Genomic DNA, 27,992 nt, shown 5'->3' with positions numbered 1-27,992 from the left:
TGGTGTCCCTTAATTAAAAGTTTTATTTTTTAAAAAAATGTAACAGACCACTCTAAGAAACTTTGGCATTCAAAGCAGTAGTTATTGTTATTTGCTAACTCTGAAAAAATATTTCTCTCCCCTCACAAACAACTGGCAAACTGGTGTATTCCAGTGCATGCTGCAGGGAAATGGTGGGTGGAGGGATAGAAAGGCCCGCAGGCTCCCAACCCACCGAGAAAACGCAGATGGTGACAAGCTGCATCTGGATGCCAGGGTGTATCCAACAAAGGGAGAGACGGTTCAAGTTTCACCTGATGAGGCCACCTCCCTCCCCACCACCTCCACTTGGCCGTTGAAGAAACAGATGTGGAGGAACAGATATGGAGGCCAGTGTGACCTGTCCAAGCTCACAGGACAGTTACTCAGAGGGCTAATCTGGAACCATGATGTCTGTTACCAGCAGCCATGGCTCAGCTACAGTGAAACTTGAAGTGTCCCCAGATACGTCAGACACTGAGGGGCTTGCTTTCTGAGGCCCAGTAAGGAGGGGGCACGTGTGATCGGACAGCCGCTCCACAACCCCCCGGCCCCTGAGCTCCCCTGACCCTGAGTCCCCACCGCAAGGAAGAACTTCTCACAGCGCTGATCAGGCGAGCATCTGGTGCCAAGACGAGCCCTGCACCGAGCGCTCAGGTGTGAATCCGCAGGTGGCGCGTCAGGTTCGTGTTGCGGCTGAAGGTTTTCCCGCACTCGCCACACCGGTAGGGCTTCTCGCCAGTGTGGATCCTCTGGTGCACGGTGAGGGACGAGTTCTTGATGAAGGACTTCCCGCACTGGCCGCAGCGGTAGGGCTTCTCGCCCGTGTGGATGCGCTGGTGCTCAATGAGGTAGGCGCTCTGGCTGAAGGCCTTGCCGCACTCGCCGCACTTGTAGGGCTTCTCGCCGGTGTGCACGATCTGGTGCACGATGAGGGACGAGCGCCCCGTGAAGTGCTTCTTGCAGATGTAGCACTCGTAGGGCTTCTCGCCGGTGTGGATGCGCTGGTGCTGCGTGAGCGAGGAGTTCTTGCTGAAGGCCTTGCCGCACTCGCTGCACTCGAAGGGCTTCACGCCAATGTGGAAGCGCTGGTGCTGGATGAGGTAGGAGCTCTGGCTGAAGGCCTTGCCGCACTCGCCGCACACGTAGGGCTTCTCGCCGGTGTGGTTCCGCTGGTGCAGGGTGAGCGAGGAGCTCTTGTTGAAGGCCTTGCCGCACTCCTGGCAGGTGTAGGGCTTCTCCCCCGTGTGCGTGCGCTGGTGCTCCGTCAGATGCATGTTCTGGCTGAAGGCCCGGCCGCACTCGGGGCACACGTACGGCTTCTCCCCGGTGTGCGTGCGCTGGTGCACGATGAGGTGCATGTTCTGGCTGAAGGCCTTGCCACAGTCCCCGCACGCGTAGGGCTTCTCCCCCGTGTGGATCCGCTCGTGCTGGGTGAGGGACGAGGTCTTGCGGAAGGCCTTGCCACACACGTGGCAAGCGTACGGCTTCTCGCCCGTGTGCGTGCGCTGGTGGACGGTGAGGTTCATGCGCTGGCTGAAGGCCTTGCCGCAGTCCGCGCAGGCGTAGGGCTTCTCGCCCGTGTGCACCCGCCGGTGAATGGTGAGGGAGGAGCGCTCGATGAACTGCTTCCCACAGGCGTCGCACTCAAACGGCTTCTCCCCCGTATGGATCCTTTGGTGCTTTATCAGGGACGAGCTTCGGCCAAAGGCCTTGCCACACTCGCCGCAGTCATAGGATTTCTTCTCCACGCAGTGCATGGGGAGCTTACTGAGGTCTGAAGTGCTGGAGAAGTTCTTGCTACGCCTTACGGGTGGACAGGCCCCGTTTTCCGTGGGGTCATATGGCTGTGGTGGGACCAGGACAGCGCTTTGGTTGGCAAATGCCCTCAGGTCATGATATCCAGGTACTGAGCCCCCCAAGAGTTTGTTCCCCTGGGGCATTCCCAATGGCTCCCACTCCACCCCCGCATCTCCCTGCGGCCTCCCTGGCCAACTGCCTGGTTCCCACGCTCTTTCTGAGGCAGGACCTTGGGAACTGTTCCTCGTGGGTCCTCCCATGGCCACCCCAACAACGGAAGGCTTGTCTTCCAAAATGTCATTTTTTGGATCCAACTCTTTCATTTCAGGTCTAGTCTCCCAGTCTGAAAAAAACAAAAACAGAAGATGCAAATATATGTAGTTAAAGATGCTGGGAGTGGGGAATTTCCATAGCGGGAAGGAACAAATGAAACTGACCACAATGAGTCCGACGGCATGGAGCGAGTTAGCAAATAAGAGCCTTGGATCAGAGAGCGAGGGAGGAGGGAGACGTGGAACTGAGGCCAATGTGGTTTATAAGGCAGAGTCAACACAGGAGGTGAGCATGGAGAACCAACGTCCCTTCAGAAGAGAGATGAAAGGGGCACCAGGCGCTTGGATAGGGCACACCTAGAGAGAAACTACAGCAGTGACCCAGGCTTGCAGGAAACAAACTGCAGGCTCTGCAAACTTGAGCAGGAATGACTGCACCTGGCTCCTGACTTGCAGGGTCCTCCTCACTGCATCCTGCACGTCCACAACCAGTCATGCTACCCAAAGCATGTTCTTATCAGAAATAATAAGATGGTTAGGCACAGTGGCTCATGCTTGTAATCCCAACATTTTGGGAGCCTGAGGCAAGGACTGCTTGAGACCAGCCTGGGCAACATAGTGAGACACCCCCATCGCTACTAAAATGTTTTTAAAAAATTAGCTGGAAATGGTGGCACATGCCTATTGTCCCAGCTACTTGAGAGGCCGAGGTGGATCACTTCAGCCCAGGAATTCGAGGTTGCAATGAGCTATGATTGCGTCACTGCACTCCAGACTGGGTGACAGGGTGAGACCCTGTCTCTAAATTAATAAATATTGAAAAAAATAAAGAAAAAGAATAAATAAACAAAAAGCTAGCATTTAAATGGGCTGTGCTGGTTATTCTGTACTCCCTCAACCCACTTTCCATTCTCCACCCTTCTCTGACCTGCCCTGTACTCAGGATGCTGACTTTGCCCACTGGCTTCCTGTGTGTTTGGCCAAAGGCAGGAAACTGGAAGTGAAAGGCGAGACAAGTTGGGCATTTCTCCTGCCCCTTTCCCACTTCTCTTGATGTAGCTGCCCCAGGGTTGCTGGATCAAGATCCCCTCTCCTGGCTGGAGCTCCTGCTCCTGCTAGCTTATCACACACCTGCCTTGGCTGGCCCCAGCCCTCCCACACCTTGGCCCTCTTCTCAGCCTCATCACAAAGAGTGTTCATACCCACAGGACCTCTCATGTTGCCCTGGCACATCCCTCTCTGCTGCCTGGTTCTTGGGTGGCAGGAATTCTGTGGAGCTTGGATTCAGCCCCTCTTCTCTGCCTATCCACCTCTCCCTGGCTAACTACCTCCGTGCCCACAGCTTCAATCACCTTCCATGTGTATTCTGTTCATTTCTAAAACTCAATATCTAGCCCAGGTCGGCTCTCCGGAGTCTAGATTCTGCATCATGGGATTCATTCCCAACATTTAAAAATTGATGTCCATGTGGCTGCTAGCTCATAAAAGACATGAAGATATGGCCACATGGAGCCTCATTCTTATGGGTGACAAGACATTGGGTGAGGTGCAGCTGTCCCCTCCCCCACATAAATGATCCACCTGGTAGTCCCTGAGGCCACCTGAGTTTGAGACCCCTCTCCTGAATCACACTGGGCCTTCAAAGCCACACTAAGTCAATCTGGGTCTAAATGTTATCCACAGGCTGATACTGCCCAAACATGCACCTCCAGCCCAGACCTGCTTTCTGGGCTACGACCAAAATGTTCAAGGAAGCCTGGCATCTCAACTGGATAGCCCAAGCCTAACACATCTGATAGGAAACTTGGGATTTCAGAGTTTCCCCACCAAAATCTTTTTTTAAAAAGCAAAGTCCATCAAAAAGACTTAGTAAAATAACTCAGACATGAAAGGATGAATACTATGTGATTCCACTCATCTGAGGTACTTGGAGGTTGGATTCCCAGAGACAGAAGGTACAACAGAGGATGCCAGGGGCTGAGGAGTGGGATGCGAGTTGGTGATTAATGGGAGTTGGGAGTGGGATAGAGTTTCATTTACAGAAGATGAAAAGAGTTTTGGGGATGGACAGTGGTGATGGCTACACAAAAATGGTGATGTCCTTAAGGCATTTCTCCTGCCCCTTTCCTACTTCTTTGGTGTGGCTGGTTGTGAATACACTGGACTGTACTCCTAAAAATGGTTAACATGGTAAATTTTATGTCCTGTGTATTTTTTCACATTTTAAAATATAACATTAAAAAATCGTTTTAGAGAGACTTTGCAGACACCCCGACTTACCCTTTTCCTCCCACTGTCCTGACTGCTAGCAAGCATCGCTGTGCACAAACAGCCTGAATCAGACCAAATCTCCCTGTCCCCACTGACAAAGATCCGGCTGGCCACCAAGGGTCCTTGCCTGAAATGCAACAGCAGCTCCTACCTGTCCTCTCCACCCCATGTTCACCTCTGTGATGTGTCCTCCACTCCTCCGGGAGTAGGGTCTTCTGAGGAGTCAGATCAAGCCCTCCCGTGGCCTCCCTACTGTACTGAGAATGAAGCTAGCACCTTCCAGCAGCCTCAGGGCCCTCAGCAACCAGCCCGCCTGCCTGAGTCATCCCCTGCCCACCCTCTCTCCCTCATTTTTCAATACCATGCTCTCCCTCTTGTCCGTGTGAAGCTCTTTCTGCCTCAGGGCCTCTGCACCCGCTGTGCTGCGGACCTGCCATGGATGTCCTTCTCATCCTTCAGGACTGTTTCCCACTCCTCCACAGGAGCCTTCCCAATCCACCCTAGGTAAGGAAGGAAGGTCCTCCTGCCCATTTCTGTATGAACACTCAGTGGCCTGGGGCCATTTTTCTCTGCCTGTCCCTTGATCTGTTTATTATCAGCTCCCAGGAGGAGTCAGCTCCACCACAGGCAAGGGCCTTGCAAGCTCCCACAGAGCCTACACAAGGAAGGCACCAGGTGAGCGATTATGGAGCACTGGCAACATGCCTGGCACAATGCTGAGCAATCTGCGTGGATCTCTAGAGACCCTTACAATCATACATGAGTTAAGTACAGTAGTGGACAGTCATGACCATCCCATTTTGCTGACGAGGAAACAGAGGTTCCAAGAATGGAGTCAGATATGTATTCGAGGGTACATAATACACCTGAGGTGCGGCTAGGATCCAAGCCCTGGATATGTGGCCCCAAGCTGTGGCTCCTGAGGAGTGACTATATTGTCACGCATCGCTTTTCCCATCTCAGAGGAAAAGAGCTGAGAAATACTTAATGCAGGAGAATGATCGTGGTTTAGAGACCTCAGTCAGGGTGTGGCACAATGCCCAGATGTTGGCACAGATGGCAGTGTGGGGTCTAGACTCAGTGGAGAGAACGCTGTCTCCAAGGGTGACGGCGAATTTGGTTTGGGTCGGATGGGGTCTGAGATGCTCCGGAATATGAGCTGACAGCGATTGGAGGGGACCAGGGGTCTTGGTTGCGAATACAGCTGGAAGTCTCCCAGAGTGAACGTTACCTCAAGAAATCACGAGAGCTGGGGGCAGAATACTAGTAGAGGGACAGGGGGAAGGAAGCCACCTCCCTTTCACAGGTTAAAGCCCTGCAGTAGAGATCATCCGCAAACAGCAAACACTCAGCGCTCAACCATGACAGCTGTGAAAACACAGTTCCATGCCACCCAGATTAAAACTACCCCACCACACCTTTTCTCTAATCAGGTCAGCAAAAGAGCAGGAAGTCTGATGGCATGGCCACTGTCATGGGAGACGTCCCAAGCTTCTGCAGAGGGCACTTTGGCCAAAAGCCGTTAATGTACAAAATGTTATTCATTCCTTTTGATACAAATGTAGGTGCATTCTTTCTTCACATTGCTAAATCTCTTGTCTTTCATAGTTTCTTTTTCCATTTTCTGTCTTTCTATGCTTGTTTCTGATTACAAAGTAATTCACACTTGTTTTTAAAACATCAAATACCAAAACAGTAATGGAGAAAATGGAAGTCTCTGTAACCTCAGCACGTTGGGAGGCTGAATCGGGCAGATTACTTGAGGTCAAGAGTTTGAGACCAGCTGGCCAACATGGTGAAACCCTGTCACTACTAAAAATACAAGAATTAGCTGTGTGTGGTGGCAGGTGCCTGTAATCCCAGCTACTTGGGAAGCTGAGATGCCTGTATTCCCAGCTACCTAGGAGGCTGAGGCAGGAGAATCGCTTCAACCTGGGAAGTGGAGGTTGCAGTGAGCTTTGATTGTGCAACTACACTCCAGCTTGGGCGACAGAACAAGACTCTGTCTCAAAAAAAAAAAAAAAAAAAGGAAGTCTCCTGTAATCTCACTCACCAGAGTTAACAGTTTGGTTTCTACTTTAGACTCCCCTCGGACACATATCTTAAAAAAAAATACATACAACACACCTGTACATGCACACACACATTTTTTCTCCCAAATGGGGCTTTTGTCCAAGACAGAGTAAAAAGGATGAGATTCCCTCAAGCCTAAAACAAAATATATAAAACAACGGCTGTGAAGACACTGAATATCAGGCAATGAAGGGCAACAATCCCTGAGAAAAGAAAGTCAAACAAGGTGGGTCCTACGACTGCCCCAGAGCCTGGGAAGTTTCCAGGCTCTGACAAAGGAAAGGGAAATTGAGGCACAGTCTGGCAGACTCCCCAGGTTGAGGAGATGGAATTGAGAGACCAAGGCAGACAGAGTTCCCAGGAGAGACTAGAGGGGAATGAGCTGCACAGAGAGTGTTCTGAAGACCTGCAAGGAACTCCCTCTAGTATTCAGCAGAGTATTGGTCAAAAGGTGCATGTAAAGAAACTACCCAACACAGCAAAAAACCATCTGAAAGGATTTGAAAACAGTGCCCAGAGCTGACACAGGGCTGGGAACAGTGCTTCCCCTACCAGTCAGACTGTAAAACCTTGTCATTAATGGGGCTTTAGGCAGAACACCCAGAATGGCCTTGTAGAGAATGTCTTTCTAGACTGAGCGCAAGTCATAAGAGCAAGATCTGAAAGGACGACATTCCTTGGAATTGGTGCAAAGGCAGACGAACAGGTAGACAGAACAGAATTCAGAACTGGACCCACACTTGTATGAACTACTGATTTTTGACAAAAATGCAAAGGCAATTCATTGGAGAAAGTCGTCCTTTCAACAAACGATGCTGGACAACTGGACATACATTTGCCCTCCCATCCCCCAATAAACTTGGATTAATACTTTACATCATATTAAGAAATCAACTCTAAATGGATCAAAGAACAAAGTGTAAAACCTAAAACTATATATAGAAGAAAACCTCTGAGGCCTTGGGATAGGCCAAGATTTCTTACAAATGATGTGAAAACCAAAAAATTGATAAATTGGACTTCATTGAATTAAAAACTTCTGTTCTTCAACAGATTGTGCTGGGGCACCTGGATATTCACATGCAAAGGAATGACAGTCACAAAAATTAACTCAAAATGGATCAAAGACCTCAAGGAAGAGCTAAACCAATAAAACCTTAGAAGAAAACATAGGAATCAATCTTCACGACTTTGGGTTAGGTTTTTCAGATATAACACCAACAATGCAGGCAACGAGAACAACAGAAAAATAGATAAATCAGACTACATCAAAATTTAAAACTTCAGAGTCAGAAACAATGCCATCAAGAAAGTGAAAACAATCCACAGAATGGGAGGAAATATATGCACAGCATATATCTGATTTAAAAAACTTGTATCAAGTATAATGAACTTTCAAACTTCAATAATAAAGAACCCAGTGGAAAAACAACAACAACAACAACAACAAAACAGGCAGAAGACTTGAACGGATACTTTACCAAAGAGAATATACAGACAACAAATAAGCACACGAAAAGATGGTCAATATCAATGAAAACCACAGCATGATGCGACTACATACCTACAAGAAAGGCTACATTTAAAAGATAAAGCAATTGGAATGAAGCTTGTGCACTGCTGGTGGAAATGTGAAATAGCACAATCACTTTGGAAAACAGGTTGGCAGTTTCTTAAAAAAGTTAAATATACATGTACCACGTGATCCAGACTTTCTACTCAAGAGAAGGAAAAGCAAATGTCTACACAAAGAACCGTACACAAATGTTCACAGCAGCTTTATTTGTAATAGCCCAGAACTAGGAACAACCCAAATGTTCATCACCAGGCGAATGGCCAAATTGTGGCATACCCATACAGTAGAATAATAATACACAGAGACAGAAATAAATGAACTATGATACATGCAATGACATGGGTGAATCTCAAATCATGCCAAGTCAGACCAAAAAGAAAAAGTACATATTGTATGATTCCATGTCTATAAAATTGGAGAACATGGAAACTCAACTACAGTGACATAAAGCAGACCCGTGGTTTCCTGGGGATGGGGACTGAGGAAGGGGAAGGGGGTGATAAAGGGGTATGAGGAAACTCTTGGGGGTGATGGATATGTGCATTATCTTGATCACAGTGATAGTTTCCTGGGTAAAAACTATGTCAAAAGGCATCAAACTCTTCACTTTAAATACGTGCGGTTAATTACAGGTCAACGATACCTCCAAAAAAGCTGCTAAAGAAATAGGACGATACTCTAATTCCAAAAGTGAGTGTTTCCACCTAACAGTATGTTGTGGGATATCTTTTCATGGCTGTGCCTACAAACAGTCCTCAGCTTTGAAGAGCTGCCTGGTTTCCATCATATGGATACTTTGATACGTTCAGTCTTATATAGCTGGGCATTTAGGTAGTTTTCCTTTATTTTTCTTCCCATGGAAAATTTCACATACTTACGTGAGAATTTCTAAAGGGCAGATCTCTAAAAATGGAATCCTTCAATATTTGCTTGGCCAAGCTATCCTCCAGAGGACCTGTCCCAACTTTATACCCCTAATATGACAGTCCTTTCCCCTACAGTCTCATAATATAGGCTATTATGCTTTTTGGTCTTTGTGCGCCTCATGGGCAAAAACTGCTGGTATCTCAATTTGTATGTCTCTAGAGTAAGGTTTAAAAAACTTTTATAAAGTGTAACTTTGTGTATTTCTACATCTATGAATCACCAGCTCATAAGTTTGGTCCATTTTTCTATCATTCACTTAGTCTTTTTCTTATTCCCAGGAGCTGCTTATATAATTATGACCCTTTGAATGTTATACCCATGAGAAATATTATTTCCCACATCTGTCAACTTTATTTTTAGCTTCAAGTAGAGCAAATTTTAAAACTTTCCATGTAGTCAGATCTGTTGATCTTTTTTTGTTTGTTTGTTTAATTTATTTCTGGTCCTGAAGTTATGGGCCAATGATGAGTAACTCAACGAAGCTGCCCCTTACCCAGTGAGACCAGGTTCCTGTAGTTCTCCAGCATGACATCCCTGTACAGGTCCTTCTGGGCAGGCTCCAGCTGCTGCCACTCCTCCTGGGTGAAGTCCACAGTCACATCCCTGAACGTCACTGATTCCTGTAAGAGGAAACCCACATCCGCTCATCGCAGGGCTCTCCTTACAGAGGCCTGGAGGAATGGCCAGAAAAGCCAAGAAGATTTAGGGGAGGCAGATGGGATGTATCTGAAGTGATTTCAGTAAGATGCAGGGTTCTAAAGGGGTCACTCAGTTTTCTCTGCATCTAGTTATATTGGGTTGGCACTCTGACAGAGAAATAAATCCCATATGAGACATTCTGGAACAGAAGGTCACAGATCTGAGAACCAGATGGAAAGGAACCGAAGGCAAAGTGAGCCTAACCCAATGAATCAACAAATTAGGAGCACAGCAAAGGCAGAGCCCCAGATGGAATCCAGGGGCACAACTAACTTTTCTGAGCTCCTACTAAGCACCAGGCAGCAAACCCAGTGCTGGGATACAGACACAAAAGGTTCAAGAACTAGTTCCTCATGGCAAAGGCAGACTAAGACATGTACTTTGGTAAATGCAATCATGAAGGTATGAACAAAGGTCTCCAGGCGCCTGAGTAATGCCAGCTGAAGGGGGTGCCCAGGAAGACTTTGAGTAGTCTGTGAAGAAAACTGGTGGTTGGGTCTTTAGGGGGAGATTCTGGGTAGGGAAGAGAGCTTGGATGAAGACCCGAAGCTTAAAAGGCAGATTAGACTGCTGGGGAATGGAGAGAAGTCCACGTGGAAGGAGCAGTGCTTTGTGGTGGCTGTGGCCTGTGGACTGAAAGAACCTGGCAGAGCAGGGTGGATGGTGATGAGGAGGTAAGCAACACTAGTCACTATGCAGCAGCTGTGTGTGCCAGGTACTACTCTTAGTGGTTGGTTCGGGTTGAATCAGACACCCCACTACTCACCAATTCATATGTTGATGTCCCAGCCTTCAAGGCCTCAAGAATATGACCTTATTTGGAAACAGGGCTGCTGCAGATGTAATTAGTTAAAATGAGGTCATCCTGGAGTGGAGGGAGGGCGGGCCTAATCCAACAGGGTTGATGTCTTTATAGAAAGGGGAAATTTGTTTGTTTTACAATTTTAAAATCTCAATAGCTTTAGAAGTATAGGTGATTTTGGTTACAGGGATGAACTATACAGTGGTAAAGTCTGGGATTTCAGTACACCCATCAACTGGGTCCTGTACATTATACCCAATATGTAGTTTTTCATCCCTTACCCCCTCCCACCCTACCCCCTTCTGAATCTTGAAAATCTATTATACGACTCAGTATGCCTTTGTATATCCACAGCTTAACTCCACTTGTAAGTGAGAACACACAGCATTTGGTTTTCCATTCCTGAGTTACTTAACTTAGGATAATCGCCTCTAGTTCCATCTAAGTTGCTGTAAAAGACATTCTTTTTGTGGCTGAGTAGTTTTCCATGGTGTGTGTGTATGTATGTGTGGATGTGTGTAAATGTGATATATATATATTATGTGTGTGTGTGTGTGTGTATCACATTTTCTTTAGCCACTGGTTGATGGGCACTTAGGTTGACTGCATATCTTTGCAATTGTGAATTGCACTGCAATAAACATACACATGCAGGTGTCTTTTTGATATAATTACCTATTTTTCTCTGAGTTGACACCAAGTAGTGACATTGCTGGATCAAATGGTAGATCTACTTTTAGTTCTTTGAGAAACCTCAATACTGTTTTCCAAAGAAGTTGTACTAATTTACATTCTCACCAGTAGTGTATAAGCATTCCCTTTTTACCACATCTACGCCAATCTATTGTTTTTTGACTTTTAAATAATGGCCATCCTTGCTGGGGTAAGGTGGTATCTCACTGTGGTTTTAATTTGCATTTCAGAAAGGAAACATTTGGATAGATGCAGACAAGCACACAAGGACAAGGTGTGAGAAGAGTGGAGTTATGCCATTGCAAGTCAAGGAACTGCCAGCAGGTGGGAGAGAGGCCTGGAACAGCCTTCCCTAGAGCCTTCAAAGGGAGTGTGGTCCACGGATACTCAGATCAGGGACTTCCAGCCTCCAGAACTGTGACAGAATAAATGTCCTTTGTTTAAGCTGCTCAATCTGTGATACTTATTTACAGCAGCCTTGAAAAACAAATACCGTGCTTCACACATATTGATTCATTATTAACTCAAAACAGACCTACGGGGCAGGGGCTAACATTATAATAATAATACCTGTTTAAAAGTGTTTGTTTTTCATCCCCAAAGCCCCCTTCCACACTCTGCACAGATATCTGCGGGCTTTGACTGCGATCTGGTGGTGTTTCTGTCTTAGCAGCTGCTCCCTGTGAAGCTGTGTCAATAGGGGGCAGTGGAGGGAGGTTGGAAGGTGGAGATAAAGAAACTGAGGCACAGAGAGGGTAGGTTCCTGGACCAGGACACACAGCTAATGAGTGGAACAGCCAGGTTTTGAACCCCATGGGCTGTCTCCAGAGCCCGAGTCCTCATCCTTGCAGGCTGCTGCCTCTCATGAACCAGCCAGAGGGGTAAGTAATGAAAACCTGTGGTGCCCAAACATGTAGTCCTGACTCTGACCTCTGACCCCCACCCTATCCCCACACCGGCTCTGTCCCTGTGCTCTGTTCCAGCCCTGCCAGCCTTCCTGCTCTCCTTGAAGCTACCCCGGGGCACCTGAACTAGCTGTTCCCTCTGCCCAGAATGCTCTTCCTTCAGGTCTGGCCTAAGCTGGCTCCTTCTTATGCATTCTTTGGAAGGTTTGAGCAGGAGAGGGACAGAATCTAATTTAGAACTTTACAAGTGCACTCTGTATTTGCATGCCCATGTTCCTAGCAGCACTATTCACAGTAGACAAAAGGTGGAAACAACCCGTGTACACTGACAGATGAAAAGATGAACAAAATGTGGTCTCCATATACAATGAAATCTTATTCAGACTTAATAAGGAAGGAAATTCTGACACATACTACAACATGGGTAAACCCTGAGGACATGATGCTCAGTGAAATACACCAGTCACAGACAGAAAAACACTGAAACAACCTCTCAAAAGGAAATACTCTCTCAAACTCACATCCTCAAACAGTCCTCTCTGACACCACTCAGAGAACAGACTGATAAAATGTTTATGGAGTGGCATTCAACAAAATCTATCAAAACTAATATTCAAATTATTTTGAACAGTTTAGACTAATTCAGATATATTAACATACATGCACAAGCATATATGTATAAGGATATTTATTACAGCACCATATGAAGAAGCAAAAAGACTGAACACATCCCAAATGGTCATGAGTAGGGGTTTGGATAAATTAGGTCAGCGAATCCACCACAGTGGAATACACACAACTATAACAAAAAAAGGGGGCAGTTCCTTGGCTGCAGATGTGGAATAATCTTCTGAATACACTGTTACATGAAAAAAAAATCAGTGCCCAGAATAGTGTGTCTAGTTTGTTAACATCTCCATAAAAGGAAATAACTAAGAGACATTTATACATATGTGCCTATGCAGGCGCAGACTTTTTTATGAAGTGATTGAAAGAAACTGGTAAGAATACACAGCTGGTGGGGATGTAAAATGGTTCAGGTGCTTTGGAAAACAGTCTGGCTGTTCCTCAAGTGACTAAACACAGAGTCACCTTATGACCTAGCACTTCCATTCTCGGTAGATATCTAAGAAAAATGAAAACATAATGCCACACAAAAACTACATACTGATGCTCATAGCAATGTGATTTTCAATAGTCCCAAAGCAGGAACAACTCAAATGTCCATCTACTGACGAATGCATAAGTAATGTGGCTCGTCCATATGACAGTTCTGACACATGCTACATGAATGAACCTGGAAAACATACCAAGTGAAAGATGCCAGACACAAAGACCACACTGGATGCCTCATTTCTATAAAATGTCTGGAATAGGCAAAATAGAATGAAAGTAGATTAATGGTTGCCTGGCGGGGGTGAAGGTGGGTTGGAGAGAAATTGGGAGTGACTGCCAACTGCCAATGGACAAGGATGATAAAAATTTTCTAAAATATTGTGGTGTTGGTTGCATAACTCTGTAAATAAACTAAAAAGCACTAGATGTTAACACATCTACTTTATATGGGTGGATTTTATGATACGTGAATTACACCTCAATAAAGCTCTTAACCAAAAATGAATCTGGTAAGAGCAGGTGATGCCAGTGGTTTCAGTATGGGGCAGGAGAGTGAGAGAATTCATTTTCCAGTTTACTAATTTTCAAATAGGTGCACTGTACCTATTTTGTTCAATTAAAAGGTTAATATTATACATTTTATGTCTTTAAAATGTCCAGACATTTTATTTCTGGAAATCTATCCCAACAAGATAATCCAAAAATTGGGCAAATTGCACAAAGATGTCCATTCCATCTTATTTATATGGTCAAGCCTTTGGACCACCATAAAACCCATGGCACGGGATTCATTAAATAATAGCCCACTCCCATGGCTGATTATACAGCTATTTTCATTAAAAGATTATGCAGAGCTTTCCCATGTAGAGTTGCTTCTGGGTTTTCAAAATTATAAATACCGCTTTATCCCAACCACATGAAAACAATACACAGGAAAAAGACATAAGGAAATGTATCAAAATGTGGACAGCAGCTGTATCAGAGGAGTGACACTGTGAATATTTTCATGTTGTGTGTGTGTGCGTGTGTGTGTGTGTGTTAGCAGCCTCCAAGATGGCCCCGAATGATCCCCAGCTCCTGGTATCCACAGCCTTATGTGGCCCCTTCGCTGTGCCAGGGTGATTCTGTGTGAACAAGAGCATACAGCAGAAGTAGTGTGGTGTCACTTCCAAGGAAAGGTTATATGCACTCTCATGTTCATGGAGGCACTATTCACAGTTGCCAAAAGGTGGAAGCACCGGACACAGAAGTTAAAATATTGCCTGATTCCATGATTTAAATGAAGAGATGCCCACCAAGGCCTCAGATGTGTCATCCACACCAGCTCAAGAGACAGACACGTGAGCAAAGAAGCCAGCAGACTACCCCAGCCCAGCTGCCATCCAACTGCCACCACACGAGAGGTGCCAGGCAGGAACTGCCCAGCTGAGCCCAGAAACCCCAAAATAGTAACAAATTGTTTTTGAGCCATTAAGTTCTGAGATGGCAGCTACCCAGCAAAATATAACTGGATCAGAAATTTAACTGGTGGTTTTTTTTCTGGGCTATCAGAAAAGTATGGTTGAATTTTTACCCCCAAACAGGAATTCTAGGTCGATAGCATCTAATACATATTCTGACATACACTAAATATGTTCATTGATGGTTCCTGGAAACACAGAGAGTGATACTTCACCCATTTATGTATTCATTTGACCAATATTTATTGAGTGTCTGCTATGCACCAGGGACTGGGCATACAACTGTGAATAAGACAGATATGATATTGGCACCAGGTTTCTTCCTCACTAATTCATTAGTAAATATTGATAAAAATAACTAATGTTCATTAAGCACATACTATCTGCCAGGTATTGTTCTAAGCCCATTGGACGTATCATCTCACTTAATCTTTAAAACAACGTTACTAGGTAGGCACTTTTATGAGCTCATCTCTTTTCCAAAGGGGAGACTGAGGCACAAGAGGTCACCCAGATGGGAGTGGCAGCATTTTAAACCCAGTCAGTTCAACTCTCAGCCCCAATATTAGATGGTTTCATTCACATATAATACCAATCAAGCTGGCATCACGGCCAAGGAGCAGTTTTGTTTGGATCAGACCCTGAGATGGATAGTATGTCCTTTGCCTGTAAACAAGACAGTTGAATAAACATCACAGAGTGTACCAGCTGGTGCTTCTCTTCCAGATAGATCATGAATGATCTTGAAGCTACTGACAGTCAACCTTGTCCCTAGCATGGTGAAGGCCTGCACGTCTCGCATTATTGCTGGCTGATTGCATCATCCATGCATGAGTCTGCAACATGAAGATCTTGAGTCACAGCCACAGATTAAATTTCTGATCCAGTTATATTTTGCTGAGTAGCAGCCATTTCAGAACGTCATGGCTCAAAAACAACAATTTATTACTATTTTGGGGTTGACGGGCTCAGCTGGGCAGTTCCTACCTGGCATCTCTTGTGTGGTGGCCGTTGAATGGCAGCTGGGCTAGAGTAGTCCACTGGTTTCTTTGCCAACATGTCTGTCAGTTGAGCTGATGTGGATGGCACAGCTAAGGCCTTGGTGGGCGTCTCTTTTTCTCCACACGGCTTTTGCTTATGGCTGGTTGGGCTTCCTCACAGCATGGCATGTGAGTAATGAGACACCTATTGTGTCCTACAAAGGGACCTGCTGTTCTGAACTGATTCAGTAGGACAACCTCCATGGCACAAGGAAAGAATGGGAGCTCTGAGTGGGTACCACATATGAGATGTTCCTGGGCCTGAAGCCAGCTGCACACATTTCTATTTTGCCCCTATGGGGGTTTGAAAATTGTTTTTATTACTCATAGGAAAAAAATTGTTTTTAATTGTTACTCACAGGAAAAAAATCCACAATTTGCCAAGAAAATGAATTTCTAGTTTCTCTTTAAGCACTAGAATATCTGGTCACTTTAGACTAGAGCTGAGTGGGGCAAGAGAGCTCCAATTTGTCACAGGCCCCACCTGCCCACTTATATATGTAAGACACTCAGAATGGTAGTGTATAGCATACAGCAGGCACTCAGTAACTTCCAGCTATTGTTACTGACACCCAGAGCTCACGGGCTCTCTCCAGCATACTGAGTCTCCCCACCACCAGTTGAATCCCAAGGGGAGGCCTTACCCCCACTGGCTAGTCCCTTCATGGTCCCAGGGTGCCCTTCTGGGGCTTGGGCTTAGGATAGCCTCCTCTGCCTGAGGGCTCACCTTTGATAGAAAGCAGTTGGGGTGTTGGTTCAGAGTGTGGGCTCAGGGACCACACTCTGCGACAGAATCCTGGCTCTGCCTTTCACGAGCTGTATTTCCTTAGACAACTCTTTCTCTTTCTGAGCCTCATAGGTGAAGCCGGCTTTCTGATAACAATGTCCCCCTCCACAGGGTCATGAGGTTAAATGTGTACAGGTATGGTCCCAGCACAGTGCCTCGTATGATGGAGGAAGCTCTCAGTAAATGTTAACTCTTGCTATTATTTCATTTTGATATTTAATATATATCTTATATACAATTACAGATCCTTATATTATATGATATTATTTGACTTTTGGCCCAATATATCTTTCAGCCAGCCCAGCTAATAATTCCTTCTTTTTTTTAATTTAAACCACTTGATTGAAGTGTGACTGACATACAAAAAGCTGTACATATTTAATAATGTACATAACTTGATGAGTTTGGGGATGCATATACACCCATGAAACCATCACCACCATCAAGGCCGTAAACTGATCCATTACCTCCAAAAGTTCCCTTTCACCTCTATATTTACTTATTTTACAAAACTGTAATTTAACAATTCCTTCTGGAAGTCTTCCCTAAGTACATTCACCTAATTCACTCAATAAATATTCACTGAGCAATCTCCAGGCACCAAGCCCAGGCTGGCACCAGAGTCGTGCTAAGACACAGAACACAGCCTACCAGGTCTGGGAGCCCATCATGTTGAAACAGAATTGCTACAAAGGGCCTCTGAGTTCTCTGCACATACGTGTCCAAGGCCACTCTTTCTAGTACTCCATCTTTTTCTGTTTCCCGTCTAATGACACAAACCATTTCACAGGGAAAACTCGAAAAAGCTCAAATCAGACAGGCTCAATTTTTTAAAAAATCGTAATGTAATTACACTAGTAGTAATTTGTGAAAAAACAAACTTAAACCGAAACTCTCAACCCGGTTGAAATAAAAACAATCAACAAATCTTTCTAAGTAACGTAGGTAAAAGAAGAACTCGAGACAAGAATCACAGATGAGATAAAAATGAAGATATCATGGTGCAATCATGTAGGAAAGCAGTCTGGTGGTTCCTTTAATAGTTAAACAGAGTTAACCATATGACCCAACATTCCACTTCTAGGTACACATCCAAGAGAACTGAGAACACAGGTTCAAACAAATACTTATACATGAATGTTCATAGCGGCATTATTCATAATAGCCAAAAAGTGAAAACAACCCAAACGTCCATCAACTAATGAAAGGATAAATAAACTGTGGCATAACCACACAGTGGAATATTGCTCAATCAAAAAAAGGAATGAAGCCCTACATGTGGTACCACATGGATGAACCTTGCAAATATGCTGAGTGAAAGAAGCCAGTCACAAAAGACCACACGGTGTATGATTCCATTTATTTGAAATGTCCAGAATAGTCAAATTCACAGAGACAGAAAACTGACTACTGGCTGCCAGGGGCCGCGGATTGATGGGGAAAACTGGGAATCAGTGCCAATGGGTACTCAGCTCCTTCAGCATGACGAAAATGTTCTGAAATTGACTGTGGTGATGGTTATACAACTCTATGAATCTACCCAAAATCAATGAATTATACACTTCGTGGTACATGATGTGTTACCTCAACAAAGGTATCAAATAAATGAAGACTGAATAAACCAAAGCTCCCAAATAAGTCAGCTGACACATTTATATAGCAAAATAAATTACAGGTAGATTCAAACATTCATTGCGAACATTCAAATGATAAATGGTAAAAAGGAAGAAAATAAAGCTGCTATCTGACCTCTGGATGGAGGAGCAGTTTAAAGATGAAGAAAGACACCACAGTGGGAGAAACCAACAGATTTGATTTTTAAAATATGAAATGCTTTCATACAGAAAAAATAAAGTAAAATAAAAAACGAAAAGCAAATCTGGGAAGAATATCTGCCACAAATATTTACACATACACATTTAAAGCATACTCAGATTCCTGTAGACTGGTAAAGCACAAGACGTATCATTTCCCTGCCCACGGAAATGGCTAGTAAACATTTTCTAAGACTTGAACTTCACTAATGATACAAACAATGCTGTTCAGAAAGAGATCACTTGGCACCACTTGTCCCCTATCAGGCTCATGGTTTATAGCATTTGTCATTTATATCCATTTGTCATTTATTATCATGGTGCAATATTGCACCAATCTAAATATATCCAACATGCAGAATAAAAGCCTGACAACAGCCATATAAACCAGCGGAGACCCACTCAGACAGGCTGGTGGGAATACATAGCGCCATAATCGATTTGGAAAGTAATATCAAAGGTCTCAAAAATACTCAACCCAATGTTCCTCTTCAAGGAATCGCTCCTAAAGAAATCATATAAGACACAGGGGAAGATTTATGCCCAGTGTCCCTCACAACACTATTTATAATCAGAAAAGAATACTTGGAAACCAATAAAGGTGCAACAGCAGAGGAACTATTAAGTAAAACAGGGTATGGCCACTGAACGACACTCTTATGTGGTCATTAAAATGGATGTTACAAAGGAGTTTTTAATGATGTGGAGAAATGCTTAGGATGAGATCTCTGATGAAAAAGGACTCTTTAATATTAAAATTGCTTAGCCAGACTGAAACATTCCAGAGTGATTATCTTTTGGGGTAAAGTCATGGGTGAATTTGTGGGCCTCATTCTCATAAGCTTCTGTACTTTCATCCCACATGTGGGCATTCACAAAGAGCATTTAGTGTGTTTGCCCATTTTAAAGGTCACATGTCCAGCATGGTCCTGCCCGGGCTGGCACTCAGTGTCATATGTCTAAACCACCACTTGCTGCAGGTACCCACCTGTGTCTCCTGAGAGCCCAGAGAGCTAGTTTGCCCATTCCAAAGCTTCCTTGTCCCCCAAAACTGACCCCACAGCCAGGGTCAGCATCATCTGTAAGCACGGCCCTCCTTATCAGGGCAGACGTAGCCCCAGGAGATGGGACTGGGGGCCCTTGAGAGGGTTCGAGTGGCAGAGGCTCACCCAAAGGCAGGAATCCAGCCTTTGGAAAGGAGAGTGACAGGGCAACGTGACTCACCAGCACCTCATCAGTCAGCAGCTGAGCAGCCATCCCTCTCCTGCCCAAGGTGAACAGGAAGACAGGCCTGGGGAGAGCCAACACGGCTGTAGGGAGAGGAGAGAGGAAGGCATGCTTAGAGACCAGACCTGGGCTGGCCTCACAAATGCAAATGGGACAGACACACACCCACTGAGAGACAAGCAGAGACAGACAGACACATATACACACACACCAACAGTGAGTATTTACAGGGCTTACTGCATGCAGGGAACTTGATGAATGTATCTCACTTGATCTTGCAACCATCCTGGAAGGTAGGCACTAATTCTACCCACCCATTTCACAGATGAGGAGACTGAGGTCCAAAGAGATAAACCATTTGCTCAAGATTACAAAGCTGGGACTGGAGTCAAGCAGAGTATGTCTGGGTCCATCCACATGCTTAGCCAGTAGGCTATGGTGCCTCACAAATGCACTTCCATGCGCATCCTACAGATACTCCCAACACACATACACTCACATTCCCACATGCTGCTGAGGGCCACAGGACACCCTGCCCGCTCCCAGTGGCCCTGCCCAAATCCCTCCTTGAGTGTGAGTGCTGGACGGAGGCCACTGATAGGACCCAGCACCACCTGTGGCCTTTTTGGGTGCTTCCCCCAGGCTTCATGGGGTTACCATGAGGTTCAAATAGCAGATATGTGTCTCTCAGAGCCAGATTTGCCTGGAGAAATGCATCCTGGCTCAATTCTCTTCTAGTTCTCCTGACAAGCTCAGGAGAAAGTCTCAAGTGACTGTTAGTGTATCTTAACATCCCTGCAACCCCTTACTCACTCCTTGAAACAAAAGAAAAGCAGGAAAATAAGATCCTGTCATTCGCAACAACATACATAAAACTGGAGGTCATTATGTTAAGTGAAATAAGCCAGGCATAGAAAGACAAATTTCTCATGTTCTCACATAATTGTGTGGAGGTAACCCCCCACATGAGCACTGAGGAAGGAGAGCTGTGCAAACCCCAGGCACAATTAGAGCCTGAAGAATATCTTAGTTTATAGTGTTATTACTCAGTTATTTCCTTTATATAATCCCTTATATATAATCTTATATTAGTTTACAGAATTAGTGCCTGAAGTATAACTTACTGCTTACATCTATCTAGCTTATATAATAATACTTAGTACTTATATCTAGCATACTTAGTTCCATATAATCTTTCTATATAGTCATATAAATATTATAGTCTATATAATCATATATATATTCTATATAATCATATAGGTATTGTAGTCAGAGCTGTATCAACACATTTAGTGATGATTTATATAATCTTTCTATATAACTACATAGTTGTTTGTAGTAGGAGGACTGCCTAGAGCAGTCACAGAGTAGAAGCAAGCACATGGGAAAACAGCCAGACCAGGACAAGAACCAAAGGTCCAGGTGGTGGTGTCCCTGCCTGAAAGGGCATACGCTGCATGGCAGGCTTGGAACAAGAGCCTCCCCTCCTGATAAAGGAGTTGTAGTACCTTACAACCAGTTCCTGTGGAAAGCAGGCCTCAGGCCTGAGATCCCACAAATAACTGAGGGAGAAGAACCCCTCTGGTGTGACCGGGTCACAGCAGCTGTACACCCTGTCAGCCTTTTCTTGCTTCCATGCTAGCTCAATTCATCCTCCCATAAATATCTCAGAGAAGAGCACAAGTCTGTCAGCTCCCACCGCATTGGCTTATAGTATCCTTCTATTAGAAATCCTTTGAAGTCTCCAGCCCCCAAATAAGAAGTGTTGTGCACGACACTTGCTGCACACAGCCCACCTCCTTGCCTTAGTGACCTAATGGGGGTGGACCCCTTTTCTGTACATGACCCGATGCTAGTGGGCAAGGCACGGCCCCCTACTGCACACGGCCCACCTCTCTGCCCAGGTGACCTAATGGGGTGGCCCCCATGCTACTCAAGTGATTATGTATGCCCTATCATTAAGCCTATAGATGACCTCACTCACGACCCTGCCCCCTTTCCTTGTACCCAATAAATACAGACGCTTCTGGACGTTAGGGGTCTCACCTGTCTCTGCTCATAGGTGGCATGGCCCCCTGAGTCCAGCTGCTCTTTTCTAGTTCTTCAGTGTCCTGTCTCTTTACTTCTCAGATCCTGAACCTCAGCACAGCATAAGGGACACCCCATGACCCAGTGGGGCCCATTAGCCTTACACTTGTGTGAGCTAAAAATTAAAACATTAAATTCATGGAGATAGAGACTAGAATGATGAAGAAACCAGAGGCTGGGAAGGGTAGTGGAGGGGTAGGGGGAATGTGGGGATGGCTAACAGATATTAAAAAAAAAACACAAAGAATGAATAAGACCTAGTATTTGATAGCACAACAGGGTGACTATGATCAATAATAATTTAATGATACATTTTAAAATAACTAGAAGTATAATCAGATTGTTTGTAACAGAAAGGATAAATTCTTGAGGTGACAGATACCCCATTTATCCTGATGTGATTATTACACATTGTATGCCTGTGTCAAAATAGCTCATTTACTCCATACATATACAAAACCACTACATAACCACAAAAATTAAAAATTAAAATTTAAAAGAAAAGCAGGGTTCAGGCCCCAAACTTAGGGTGACCATAACATCTCCTTAGAACTACCTGGCTTTATTTCCATTTGTTTTAATGTTCGTTTTCCTTCTTACAGCAAAACTCAGCTTCTTTTTACAGCAGTCACACAGAATGTCCTTTTTAACTAAGTTGATTTAAATTTAAAAACGATATCAGTTAGTCAGTTCAAGTAAATGGCAAAGTGAAAAACAGGATCCAGGGCACAGGTTAGGACAATTCTTGGAGTCTGAGACATGTTGGCTCAGTCCTGGCTTCTCCCATCATGAGGAGAGCTCACAACCCGTGCCACCAACACCTCTGACTGAAAATGAGTTTTTCTTCTGCTATAAATAGAAACATGCATCTATACATCTCTAACCCTTCAGGATCACCCAGAAAAACCTTAGTCATCTCCAACACAATATTCTTTTAGCTGGTGCACCAATTCTCAAAGTACCAGAATCACTGGGGATGTTTACTAAAATATTACTCAGAATATATATTCCTGCTCCCACCCCAGATCCTCTGAATCAAACTACCTGGATAGAGCCCCTGAATCAGTATTTCTAAACAAGTTTCCCAGGTGATTCTGATACCTCTTAAAGTGTAAGAACGACTAAGACAAAGAAGAGTCTTTCTTAGGCCAAATGGCCCCAACTTCCACAAGTGAAAAGTAATTTTAATTGCAGGGGGGCATATATATATAAGGCCAAGTTGGCAGAAGACTTTAGGTCAATGGTACTTAACCGGGAACAATTTTGCCCTCCCAGAGACATCTGGCAGATGTCTGAAGACCGCTGCCAAATTGTCATAACTTGGCAGGGGAATACTATGAGCATTTAGTGGGTAGAGACCGGGATGCTGCTAAACATTGTACAATGCATGGGACAGGCCCCACAACAAAGAATGATTAGGCGCAAAGGTCGGTAGTGTGGAGGTTGAGAAGCCCTGTTGTAGAACAAAAGGATCACAAAGGTGTGGGCTTGGGGCTCCCACCACTTTACACCTGTAAACAGGCACCACACCTGGCCAACTGTAATCACTGAGTGAAAATGTCCTCTGGGTTAAAACTCTTCAAAACTGTTCGCTGGCTTCCCCCACCATTGGAAATCACCCAAAGTCTTCACTGCTGCCCACACAGCCCTTACGACGTGCCCCTGATGGTCTCTCCCCTTCCATTGCCCCTACTTCCCTCTCACACGCTTGGCCCCAGGCCCCCTGGCCTTTGCTTCTTCTGTTCCCTCTGCAGGGAATGGTCCTCCTATGACTGACCCTGCTTTGTAGTCAGCTCAAATGTTACCTCCTTGGAGAAGTCCTCCACCTCCCACAACCTGAGCTCAAGCAGCAACTCTCTCCCCGTCTATTTTCTTGGAGTACAAATCACTATTGACAGCTGTCTTTTTAAAAACAGTTGTTTTCAAGTTTGTCATCTGTCTTCCCTCCATGAGAACATAAGCCCCCAGGGAGCCGGGATTATCATTTTTGGATTGTATTTCCAACATCTAGGACAATGTCTAACACACAGGAGGCACTTAGACAGCAAGCTGAATGAACAGATGAGCTAACTTCTAGTGCTGGCCAGGATTCAAAGGAACAGGCCCTCTCACACACTAGTGAGGGAATGTGAGTTGCTCAACTTTTTTCTGGAAAGTGAGCTGGCAATACACAAATGCCATAACCCAGCAACCCTGTTTCTGGGAATCTGCCCACAGCAATAAATGTTCTATGTAAAAGTTACATAGAGGAAAAAGAAGACATTTACGGCAGCATTGTTTCTAGAGGCCAAAAAAAAAACCCGGAAAACAAAATTAATAAACATTACTAAAGGAATAAATGGTAGGGTCTCCATGTATGAAATATCAGGTCACCTCTAGAAAGCAGAGTTAGTTCTGCATCTGTTGACATGTCTTTGGTTTTACTAAGTGAGAAAAGCAAGTTACACAATTTTATGCCTAACTTCAGCCCCTTTGTGAAAAACCAAACCAACACATGTGGATGTGGACACATCTGTACGGTGTTTTCCAGCCTGGGGAAGGCTATGGAACAAGGCTGGGAGGGTGTCTGGATGGCATAGAGTGGGAATGAGAAGTAGGTAGGGGTTATTAATTCTTTTTTCTTTCTATTCCTTTGAATTGTTTCCCTGGGTACAGAAACCTCATATTGCTGTCAAATTTCTGAAACAGAATTTTAGAAAACATATTCCTTGCAGATCAGTAGTCTCTGACTTTCACCTCTGTGCTGTGAGGTCAAGAACACTGGCCCATTTTGCCAGATCACAGCAGTGACCAGAGCCCACTTACCCAGTAGGCACAGAGCCTGGGGCCCATGAAACCTTTAGGGACCCATAGGAAGATCTTAATTTCTTTTAAAATCATAAGAAAAGAGGTGAATCTAATTCAGTCTATATTTGTCTGCCTATTAATGAAATCACAAAATGTAATTTTTAGTGCTTTAAATAAAAATGGGGCAAGGGGCCCATGAAGACAAAGTACCCTTAAAAATCATAAAGCGGCCCTGGAAGTGACTTGCCCAAGAGCACGGCCGTGACTGCTGAATCCAGTTTGGCCTTAGATCTGGATTCTTCTTCCTCTGAGCTTTTCAGCATTTCCTTCCTTTCTCCCATTTCCATAGTTTCCAAGGGGAGATTCCCTTGGGGAAAATCCTGCAATCTTGTATCAGCTGAGCAGAAAAGGAAAAAAAGAATCTCCCATTTGTCTGATGGTTAATTGTGGGGGCTCTGGAACCTGGACACCTGAGTGTAGCCTTGGGTGATTGACTTAGTCTGAGACTCAGTTTCCCTAACTGTAAGATAAGGATGATGACGGTCCCTACCTCAGAGTAACTGACACACGTATAAATGGCCAGCACTGGCTCCATACACATTCCCTGAACGAGTCAACCTCTCCTTGGTCAGAACGGAGTAGGGCTTAGAGACCCTTTGGGAGTCTGATCCCCCTTTAAGAAGACCCTGTAGGAGACAGAAGAAATAGCCCTCCTTTGCCCCTCCCCCACCCCAACTTCTTCACTCCCAGGCTCCTACCCCTACAGAGGCTTCATGGGCAGGAAGAGGCCAGGGAATTGCGGGTGGGCAGATTAGGAGAAGTGTGGGGTGAGAAAATAGTGGCTCTGTAGGTCCCCTTATCCAGGCATTCAGTCTTTGGAAGAGGAACACACAGATGCACCCACCCCTACAGAGTCACTCACAAACATCAAGAAACACTCAGACACAGGTGGACATACAGAGATAGGGAAAGATCCCGACAGGACTGGCCCCTGGAGAGACACACCCCTACACTCATGCCAAGAGACATGAATGGAAAGACTAGACACCCGGAGGGCACCCTCACACAGAGACCCATGGACAGAGATCAAGGCTGACACATCAACACCACCAAAGGTAAGGACACAGCCAGTCACTCAGAGATATCGCCACGCAAGCATAGACAGAGACCCAGAGAGACACAGCTCCACAGAGAGACCAAAACTCTGAAGAAGTGGGACAAACACATACACACATTACCACACACGCCCCACATGGACACACATGGACACATTCACATTCACAGACGCAGCCTCTGGACGACAGTGCAGTTTCTCTCTCTCCCTCTCTCTCTCCTCCTCTTCTGTCTCTCTCACACACACACAATCAATATTCAGACACAGCCATACCCTCAAGACGAAACTGTCTGTCTCACACACAAATACAGACCCACGTGGACACACACAAACAGACACATTTACAATATCCACAAAGACACAGCCTCATCCTCAGGATGATAAGCGCTGCCGGTCTCTCACACAGTCCACCTCTCCCCCCAGGAGGGCCCTGGTCTCCACGCAACTTTCCTACCTCCAACCCACTCACTCCTCTCCCTCCCTGGCCCCGACCTCTCCTCCGTCGGTCGGTCGTTCAGCCTACACTCAGCCTTTCAGCCCCTCCGCCTCCCCTCAGCCCCTCAGCTGCTCAGCCTTCCCTCAGCTGCTCAGCCTCCCCTCAGTCCCTCAGCTGCTCAGCCTCCCCTCAGCCCCTCAGCTGCTCAGCCTCCCCTCAGTCCCTCAATTGCTCAGCCTCCCCTCAGCCCCTCACCTGCTCAGCCTCCCCTCAACTGCTCAGCCTCCCCTCAGCTGCTCAGCCTCCCTTCAGCCCCTCAGCCGCTCAGCCTCCCCTCAGCCCCTCAGCTGCTCAGCCTCCCCTCAACTGCTCAGCCTCCCCTCAGCTGCTCAGCCTCCCCTCAGTCCCTCAGCTGCTCAGCCTCCCCTCAGCCGCTCAGCCTCCCCTCAGCCTCCGCTCAGTTCCTCAGCTGCTCAGCCTCCCCTCAGCCCCTCAGCTGCTCAGCCTCCCCTCAGCCCCTCAGCTGCTCAGCCGCCCCTCAGCTGCTCAGCCTCCCCTCAGCTGCTCAGCCTCCCCTCAGCCCCTCAGCCCCTCAGCTGCTCCGCCTCTCAGCTGCTCAGCCTCCCCTCAACCTCCCCTCTCCCCCTCCTCAGCTGCTCCGCCTCTCCGAGCGCACCTCGGTCCCGGCCTGTAAGTCCTCCCTAGCGCCGCACGCCCCGGAGCAGCACCCAGCCTGCACTCCCCGTACCTGGGCCTGCACACCCTCTCCCTCAGGCCGCGCCCTCCCCGGGGCCAGGGTCCGGCCCCCGGAAAGGTAGAAGGTGGGCGGAACCCCACAGCCACACTCACCCGCTCGCCGCTCTGCCAGGACAATGACCGCGCCCGCTAAGTCCGCCCGGCCGCTGTGCGCCTGCGCGGACTGCGCTAGACTACGCTTCCCAGAAACCTGTGCGCGCCACCTGTCCTCGGGCCCTTTCGGCCGAGCCGAACTGAGCTCCTTCATCTCCCAGAGGCCTCCGCGGCCAAGGAGGCGGGGGCGAGAGGGAGTATTGAAGGGGAGGAGACAGGGAAAAGGGAGGAGAGACGGAGGGAGGAAGGGTGGGAAGAAGGATGGAGGGAAAGGAGCCGCGAGGAGGAAGAAAAGATAGAGAAGTAAGAGGAGTGGGAAGAAGGATGGAAAGGGAGGAGGGATAGGGAGAAGAGATAGAGGGGAAAGGACATGAAAGGGAGGAGAGATGGGGAGGAGGAGGAAGAAGAGATGAAGGAGGAGAGACTGGAAGGAGGAGGAGAAGGAGGAAGGGCTGGGGAGAGAGTGAGGGAAAATAACAGGTCAGGGAGGAGAGGAACCAACAGAAAGAAGAGGGAGCTGGGCGAGAGGAGGGAGGGGCAGGGAGGCAGGAAAGAAAGGGAATGAGAGGCAAGGAGGAGGAAAGAAGAAAGGGTGGGGAAAGGAGAAAAGAAAGAGATCGAGTTGGGGAGGGCAGGACAGGCTGAGGAGGAACAGAGGAAAGAATGGGTAAGGAGGGGGATGAGGGAGGAGGGAAAATAGAAAACGACAAGGGATGAGTGGAAGCAGAGAAATGAGGGGAATACAAGAGGTGTGTCACATCTGCTGCAGACATTCTGTAGTCCAGCCAATGGACTGGACTGAGGAACCAGTCCAGGCAACTTTAAACCTGATGATCTTACTTATTTGTAGAACATTTGTAAAATATACAGATAATCAAAGAAGAAAATGAGCATAGGTGTAGAATAAAATGTATAGGAGACTATTGGTTTGGGCTGAGTTCCTGCACTAGGCACAACAGATCAAACCGAAATGGAGCTACTCATGCTGAAGTTCCAGGCCACCAAATCTAACTAAGTTGTTACCTTACCTCCTCTCAGGAGAGAGAGAGATAATAGCCAAGTCCCAAACAGGCCAGTTTTAGCAGGCATAATAAAAGAAATCCCCTTTGCTTTAACCTTGACAGGGAAAGTAACTTTGAAATGACCAGTCCATTTTTGTTCTCTGTTTCTGCTTTCCTCAGCCTGTTTCTGTTTATGAAACCATATTCCTCTGCTTGAATCACCAGAACACTTGTTCT

General features: G+C 46.1%; 1 protein-coding gene across 6 annotated transcripts; it reads right to left on the bottom strand.

Annotated features, from left to right (window-relative positions):
* On the bottom strand, positions 1 to 26,797 carry ZNF71 (zinc finger protein 71). Of its 6 annotated transcripts, none has more exons than XM_012465339.2 (4): positions 26,755 to 26,797; positions 19,478 to 19,563; positions 9,431 to 9,557; positions 1 to 2,161 (listed from the first exon to the last, which is right to left on the bottom strand). In XM_012465339.2, the coding sequence occupies exons 2-4, from the start codon at positions 19,508 to 19,510 to the stop codon at positions 672 to 674; spliced, it is 1,650 nt and encodes a 549-aa protein (XP_012320762.2). In that variant the 5' UTR covers positions 19,511 to 19,563; positions 26,755 to 26,797; the 3' UTR covers positions 1 to 671. The 6 variants fall into 6 exon arrangements, with proteins under 6 accessions (XP_012320762.2, XP_012320764.2, XP_012320765.2 ...); XM_012465341.2 differs by having other exon boundaries at positions 26,654 to 26,779; XM_012465342.2 differs by lacking the exon at positions 9,431 to 9,557 and having other exon boundaries at positions 26,654 to 26,779.
* Between the last annotated feature and the right edge of the window lie 1,195 nt (positions 26,798 to 27,992).

This window comes from Aotus nancymaae, unplaced genomic scaffold, assembly GCF_030222135.1.
Source record: "Aotus nancymaae isolate 86718 unplaced genomic scaffold, 86718_ANA_hifiasm-v0.15.2.pri h1tg000069l, whole genome shotgun sequence".
In the NCBI taxonomy this organism is placed as follows: domain Eukaryota; kingdom Metazoa; phylum Chordata; class Mammalia; order Primates; family Aotidae; genus Aotus; species Aotus nancymaae.
Note: the sequence above shows the minus strand (reverse complement) of the source record. Positions and strands in the feature narration are given on the sequence as shown.

Excerpts from the sequence above, each read along its gene's own strand:
- ZNF71 (XM_012465339.2), bottom strand. The coding sequence starts at position 19,510 with ATGGCTGCTCAGCTGCTGACTGATGAGGTGCTG. Across the intron at positions 9,558-19,477 it reads TGCTGACTGATGAGGTGCTG|GAATCAGTGACGTTCAGGGA; the intron begins GTGAGTCACGTT and ends TTCCTCTTACAG. Across the intron at positions 2,162-9,430 it reads CAGGAACCTGGTCTCACTGG|ACTGGGAGACTAGACCTGAA; the intron begins GTAAGGGGCAGC and ends TGTTTTTTTCAG.